General features: G+C 30.9%; 1 protein-coding gene and 1 non-coding gene across 2 annotated transcripts; both read left to right on the top strand.

Moving 5' to 3' along the window:
- Positions 1 to 4,035: 4,035 nt before the first annotated feature.
- On the top strand, positions 4,036 to 4,142 carry LOC127077060 (small nucleolar RNA R71). The gene has a single exon (XR_007787046.1). It is a non-coding gene; the product is annotated as a small nucleolar RNA R71 (small nucleolar RNA).
- An 883-nt stretch (positions 4,143 to 5,025) lies between these two features.
- On the top strand, positions 5,026 to 7,187 carry LOC127138141 (probable lipid-A-disaccharide synthase, mitochondrial). Its single transcript, XM_051064539.1, has 4 exons — positions 5,026 to 5,348; positions 5,438 to 5,550; positions 6,538 to 6,772; positions 6,899 to 7,187. The coding sequence occupies exons 1-4, from the start codon at positions 5,098 to 5,100 to the stop codon at positions 7,095 to 7,097; spliced, it is 798 nt and encodes a 265-aa protein (XP_050920496.1). The 5' UTR covers positions 5,026 to 5,097; the 3' UTR covers positions 7,098 to 7,187.
- Positions 7,188 to 7,492: the final 305 nt, after the last annotated feature.

Here is a 7,492-nt window from a genome sequence, read left to right on the forward strand (position 1 = left end):
AGTTTGAAATTTTACCAACGTTTTAATAATTTTGAAAAGGTGAATTTAGTTTATTGTTTCATATTTTTTTATCAAGGAGATAATATGGTCTTTTCGTTCAAAGTGTGGGGTACGAGGTGAAATCATGAGATTCTGGGTAAATTCTTCAACTTTAAGGCATCTTCTGTAAAAAAAAAATTACTCCATATCTCTATATTAGACTAATACCTCTCTGAATTACTTAAGCTTTTGAAAGTACCCTTCAACTTAAAAAACTTTGGTTTTCCTTCAAAACTCATAACCTAAAAATGACCAAAGATCTAAATAATTCAAATAGGTCTTTGCGAATTCCTAGATCTTTCGTCTTTCAATATTAAAAGTTAGAAGTTTCAAATTCTTTAAAAAGTTATTTAATATTTTTTTTACTTTTTAAAATGTATCTTTTAAGTGATTAGGAGAAGAGGATGAGACAAAAGAATACTAGGTTCATTCACACCCTTCTATAGTTTATTTGCATACGTTGGTGTTGAAAATTTAAGTGTGAATTGTTAAGTGTCACATTAATTAGAAGTAGAGAAAATATTGGATATATAAGAGAAATGTCTCATGCTCTCATTATTTTAAAATTTTAATAAATATGTGCTATCAAGATCTCTTGAATCTTGAACTTTTAACCAATTTTTACTTACAACTCTCCACACACTCCCCAATAATTGACACATATGAAAGTTGAAGCTTACAAATAAGAAATTATTGTTTTTCATAATGAGATGATCGAGTCTTGGAAACACTATGAATATTGGAAATTGAGTATCATAATGAGAATAATTATGAATCGTCGGAGTTTGAGATGAACATAATCTTATTATTTTCTAAAAGATCTTGTAATCTCTGGCAAGGAATAACACATTTGTATCTAAGAATTAGCTTAGAGAAGAGATTATTTCTTTCTCTTTTTCATGATGTATTTCTTTTTTATTTTACTATTTAATTCTTTATTTATATGTTTTATATGCACATTTTTCTCTCTGACCTTGCATGCCCACTCCCTCTATTGCCCTTAATTGTTTTTTTTTGTATTGTCCTTTCGACCATCTTATCATTCCATTGTCGCTATTTATATGTGTCTCCTTTCTATTGTCTCTCTATCGAATCACTCAATACCTATGATATCTCCACCATATTACTTTGTATTGTCATCGTATTGCTTCATATAGTTGTCGTATCACATCTTATTGATTAGTGTGGCATCTAATCATCCAGCACATGAACATCTTAGCACCTGCAACAACACTAATACCAAGGCAGAATGGAAATCAAAGATTTCCGTGATGCCATCAATTATAGCCGTACAAATTGCAGAAAACAACCTCTAATCACTTGCATTGTTACACTCTTGGTGCAACAAATGTAAGAGAAGGACCAATATTAATCTCATCCAAATATATTTCATTGCTTTAATAAAAAGTGTCTTATTTATATTTTTTTATTTTAAAATAATTATCTATTTATAATATTAATATAAAATTCATTATTATTTTTCCATTATTATATCTTTATTTATTAATTTTTACTTTATTCAACCATTATACTAATTATGATTAATAAATGTATTCTAATAAATAATACTCCCTGCGTTCCTTTTTAACTATCGTTTTTGAGTAAAAATTTTGTTTCTTTTTATTTGTCGTTTTCAAAGTTCAAGGTAACATTAAATGTTGATTTGTCAAAACTATCCCTAATTATTTATTAAAGAGAGAGAAAAAGTCAAATGAGTTAACAAATAATCAAGAATATTATAGGTAAAGAGATAATCATTACTTTAAAAGTAGTAAAAATTATTAGTTTTATTGGTATGCGGAAAAAATTAAAAAGAGACAATTAAAAAGGAACGGAGGGAATATTAATTTTATCATAAAAATTAACACATTTAATCACTTTCTTAAAAATCGTGCATTGTTCAAATTAGACAATTTTTATAAGACGGAGAAAAAATATAAATAGACATTCAATGTCTTCGGTCACTGGCTTTCGCAAATATTATGGCCAAAATACATTTACCACACCCTTCTAAACACATTTTAGTGTCGTGGTTTCACCAATTCTCAAATACTCATCCATATTATTTGCAGACGTTCTATATGTCAACATACGAATAATAATATTGCATTTTTGTAGCGATGAAATATCTAGCCTACCAATTAGATTAACCTTTAGCTGAAAATATTCATAATGATGACCTAGAGTAGAGCTTTAAGGATGTGAAGGAAGACATGTTTATGCATTTGGTACCTTTGACGAAACTACTTATCGATGTATACCGAAGCTTCTGAAAAATAATCATTGAACAACTGCTCATGTCTCTTTTCACTATTCCTCTCTACATTCCTACTTTGGGGTATAGGCCTACTTTAGCTTAAAAAATCTTCTTGTGTTTGACTTTCAAAGTAAATCCTCATAAATTCTTCATCCATGTCATCATTCATATAATCCATGAATATTTTTGGAATATGGGAAGGATTGGAGGGATTCATGTTAAGTGGAGTTTGATAATGAGTGAAGAAAGATAGAAGTTAGGAATGATTGTGAAATTTAGTTTGCATGGTATAATATTTACTTTGAATAACATCTAGTTTAACTAACAACTAGTTTGGTTAATGGATAGTTTAACTAACAACTATTTTGACTAAAAATTAGTTTGGCTAATTGCTACTTTGAATAAAATTGAGTTTGAATAACGGGTCAACATACATAAAAATATCAATTAAGTCCAACATACATAATAATTCAGTTCAAAATACATAAAAACAACTAATGATATTAAAATCTATAATAGTTAAGTCTAACATACATAATAATATCAATTAAGTCCATATTTATCTCTAATCACGTTTCATAAAAAAAACTCATAATCTTGTAGTTGTCTTAGATTCATATATAACATATCTTTTTTTAGTATTTTCAAATCATTGATCTTTATTAGAACTAACACTTTATATTGTACAAAGTTTCCACCTTAGCTTACACTACCACACCTTCTTGTATATATAAACCATATTGTAAATCATTATTAATCAATGAATGAAACAGTATTTTCCTTTCCTTCTTCTTCTTGAATGTAACTACCTTCTTCTTCTTCTTTTTGATGCATACCTAACTGTTTTCATCTCCCATTCATGATGAACATATGTTCTATTGATATGGTATCAGAGCTATCTCAGCTCTGGTTGCCATTGTTCTTCACATTTCTTCCTTCTTGTTTCCTGCACAGAGTTTTACGGATTTCGCTATCAACTCTGCTAATCCTTATTACCTGCATCCGAACGAGAATCCGACTCTTGTTCTCGTTTCTTCAGTGGAGCATGTAAGTGCTCCAAAAGTTCTAGAACTGAGTGCAGAAGCAATCCGCCCTACTTGGTTCTCCAAAATTTTAATGCTTACTCCATAAGTTTAAAATTGGTTCTTCATTTCTTTTATGAAAAACTTTTTGAAGATATTTTCCAATTAGTTACTCCCTTGATTGTCATAGCAAGATCGGGTGCATAAAAACTAGGCAAAATTTGAGGTGCTTGAGGCTTGAGTTGGTTTTTTATGTTGCTCAATGAGAAGTTCATATGATTATGCCACCTAGAATTGTAAGTTTTGTTGTAGGGGTTGTTGTACTTGTTGGTGCCCACATAGAAATTGGATTAGATGAGCATTCTTCAAATAAACGAGCTCCCACACATTAAACACATGCAACTTTAGATCTGTCAATTACAACTTTGATATGTTTGACTGATGGCACGTCAATACTCGTCATCATGTTCATTATTTGGTGAATCTGTGCCACTTGAGAAGCAAGGTTTGCGGTCTCATTGACTTCTTGGACACCAAAAGACTTCTTTTGAGTGGAAACAACATCAACTCTTGTAATTGGCTAGTGGTAGGTGTTAGCAGTAATGATTTCAATCAATTTATTTAGATAACAAAACTCCACTAGAGGATGTATCTAACATGTTTCTTGAGGATGATATCAATCTATTGTAGAATGTTTCCAATTGAATGCAGATTGATATTCCATGGTGAGGACATTTCCTTAACAACTCATTGAATCTTTCTCAAACATTAAACAGAGACTCATCATCTCATTGTTTAAATGAAGTAATATCTTTTCTCATTTTGGCATTCTTGACAAAAGGAAAGTACTTAACTAAATAATTTTTAGCTAAAACATTTCATGTGGCTATGGAATTGGGCTCTAAAGAGTTCAACCAACTTTTGGCCCTGTCCTTTAGAGAGTATGGAAAAAAGTCTAATTTTGAAAGCATCATCAGTAACTTCAGGTATTTTGAAGTTACTAGTTACTTCCAATAATTGTCTCAAGTGCAAATGTGGATATTTGGTATTATAATCCTTGTATTCATGTCATTGGGATCAAACATAACACAATTCCTTTTTGTTTCTTGCTCTATCATTCGCAATGCCAATAATGTCATATTCTACCATGACTCCTTCCTTGTCCAGTGCCACTTCTTTAAAGTTTAGTTCAAATGACTTTTCAAAGTATCTTTCAAAATTAAAAAAAAAACAAGAGCATTCAGAGGACTTCCTAGTAAATGACAAATAATTTGAAATCTCCTTAATAATCTAAGTGATTTCTTTGGCTTAGGAACTCTTCTTTATACTAGAGTCACTAATATGCACACAGACATAAACCTATCGTCTCACCATGAGATAGAAAGCGTCAAAACTCTAATGCCTTATTCACACACAAAAAAAAAAATACAAAAATCAAAATTTTATTAACATACGACGTCTAAAATTTGCTGGGTGAAAACTATATAACGCACAAGCTTACACGAGTCAACAAATGCAAAAAAATAAATAAGAATATCGTTCCCACCATCAAATTCAATTTATTAATATAATAATAATAATTAATAATAATAACAATAATAAATATAATTTATAATTTAAAAATTTAAAAACCAATCTAAATTAAATTACATTAAATTGAATCAAATTGAATTTATTTATTTTATTAATTTCACAAATAATTTTACAGTGTTAAAGAATTATGGAAATTTGCCATTCGGGATACACGTTGAAGAAATTGCAGTGATCAACTGAGTCGAAATGTTTGGTGCAAAAGCTTTGATTTTGTTGACAAGGAAATGGAAATTGAAACCACCAAACACTGTTTTGAGCTTTTCTTCCTCTTCACAACACGTGAAGTTCAAAGCTCCTATGGATATGGCTGCTATAGATGGCGAACTTAGGGTTTTTCTTGTTGCGGGTGAAGTTTCCGGTGATTCCATCGCTTCTCGTCTCATGGCTTCCCTTAAGCTTCTTTCTCCTTTCCCTGTTCGATTTTCTGGCATTGGAGGGTAAACTTTTTTTCTCCCATTCATAAAACTTTGAAGATTGTTGAGAAATTGTATTCATTGATGTAATTTGAATGTTTAATCTATTTCAGCTCTAAGATGAGAAGTGAAGGATTGCAATCTTTGTTTCCCATTGAAGATATCTCAGTAATGGGAATTTGGGAACTATTGCCACATTTGTATACATTCAAAGTGAGTTCTGAATGAAACACCAACACCTCTGAAAAAATGTGTATTTATTTATGTCACTGACACTTCTGATTATGTTTAATTTATTAGAATTATTGTCAGTGTCGGTGTCGCTCTGTCAATATCTGTGTATCTTTGCTTCATAGAATATGATAACTACATTGTTAAGAATAAGAAATATAATTAATTGTTTTTTGTTTTGGAATTATGGGGTGTTTGAGTGATTACTTACCGGCTTAATTTAGTCATGTAAATAAGAGTTTAATTAATAAGTTGTTTTCCAAAATCCACAAACTGAAGGGATAAACTGCATTAACTTGTTTTGCGTATGGTTTCTTCGATAGACTATCAAAATTAGCTGAAAATTGTTTATGTATATATCATAAGTTATTTATATAAGAGAATATTAAGAAAGATATTGAGATTAACGATCTGGATAGAAGCATGGTTCTGAATAGAACATTATAGCAAAAGTTGATCCATGTATCTGCTTCGTACCATGACCAGACTCTAGCTTTATCAACTTCTAGTGGGCGCTTAATTGAATACATGAATCTAAACTTTAATAATATCAAAATAATTGTTAATATCTTAGTTTAATCTTTATTTTATGTTGATCTTACTCAAATCAATAGATGTCTATACCACATTATTTTAAATCGGCGGGCATGTTAGGTTAGGTAGGACCAAAGTACCTTGTTTTTCTTCCATTGGAGTTACATTAGACACAATAAACCAACAATGTAGGTATTTTTATGTTGATCTTTACTCAAATCAATAGATGTCTATACCATATTATTTTAAATCGGCGGGCATGTTAGGTTAGGTAGGACCAAAGTACCTTGTTTTTCTTCCACGAGGTTATGTTAGATACAATAAACCATCAACTAGGTATATCTGTGTTTATTTTGACTGAAGCTTCCATTATTGCTGATTAGAACTGTTTAAATTCTTACATATCTTACATGAAGGTTGCATTTTGTGGCTAGTTAATTTGAATCAGCATCGCAAGCTAGTAAAGTTGCATTGTGCACATCCGGGACAGTTGCTGTGGAGCTGCAGCTTGCACGTTTACCTTGTGTTGTGGCATACCGTGCCCATATTTTGACTGAATGGTTTATTAGGTACAAAGCAAAGATACAATACATGTCACTTCCCAATATTCTTTTGAATTCAGCCATTATTCCTGAAGCACTCTTTCAATCCTGCGAACCGGCAAACCTAGCCCTATTGCTCAAGTAAGACTGAAACATTATTTGATTAGCGATACTAATTCTGAATGTCTCTAAAAAGCTTAGAATATGTTCGTCACAGGAAGTAGTTATTTCTCATATTTGACATTATGTCCTGCCTTTATTTTGCAGAGATTTAATACATGATCATGTTTGTCAAGAAAAACAAATACTTTCAGCGCAAAAGTTTGTCAAGCTTTTAATGCCTTCCGAAAGAATAAACCAGAACCTTGCAAAGCAAAGTTTGACGGGAAAATATCCTGATTACAGTCCAAGTGCTGTTGCAGCGTTGACTATATTAAACTATGGGAAGCCTGTGATTCATGACTAATAAACAAGTTTATGTGGCATTGAATTTATTACTACTAAGATTTAAGGTTTGAAGCATTTATAGCTGCAAATCAGTTACTTGTTATTGTCAGAAGAAACATTTTCTGTTGATACATAACTAGTGAGAATAGCTTTCAAAAGTGTAGAGTCGATTTAGCTTGCATGATTAGAATGATATTTGCAACAAAAACTATTAGTTGTCATTCTAATCACAATCTTTGGTTGGTTTGCCTTAATACATTATGAATGTATTACATTTCTCCAGAGTAATATGTTTAAATCATCAAAATCTTAGATCCATGAAGTACTACTACTATAATGAAAAACACATATAATGACGGTTGCGAAACATATATAATGACGGTTTCGCGTCCGTTGTTAGGTAGCGTGTGATTG

This window comes from Lathyrus oleraceus, chromosome 4 (genome assembly GCF_024323335.1).
Source record: "Lathyrus oleraceus cultivar Zhongwan6 chromosome 4, CAAS_Psat_ZW6_1.0, whole genome shotgun sequence".
Taxonomy (NCBI): Eukaryota; Viridiplantae; Streptophyta; class Magnoliopsida; order Fabales; family Fabaceae; genus Lathyrus; species Lathyrus oleraceus.

What these genes read in the sequence shown, in the direction of transcription:
- LOC127138141 (XM_051064539.1), top strand. Translation starts at nt 5,098, where the DNA reads ATGTTTGGTGCAAAAGCTTTGATTTTGTTGACAAGGAAATGGAAATTG. An exon ending in ATTCAAAGTGAGTTCTGAAT is followed by an intron (nt 5,551 to 6,537) that starts GAAACACCAACA and finishes AATTTGAATCAG; the next exon opens with CATCGCAAGCTAGTAAAGTT. An exon ending in AACCTAGCCCTATTGCTCAA is followed by an intron (nt 6,773 to 6,898) that starts GTAAGACTGAAA and finishes TTTATTTTGCAG; the next exon opens with AGATTTAATACATGATCATG.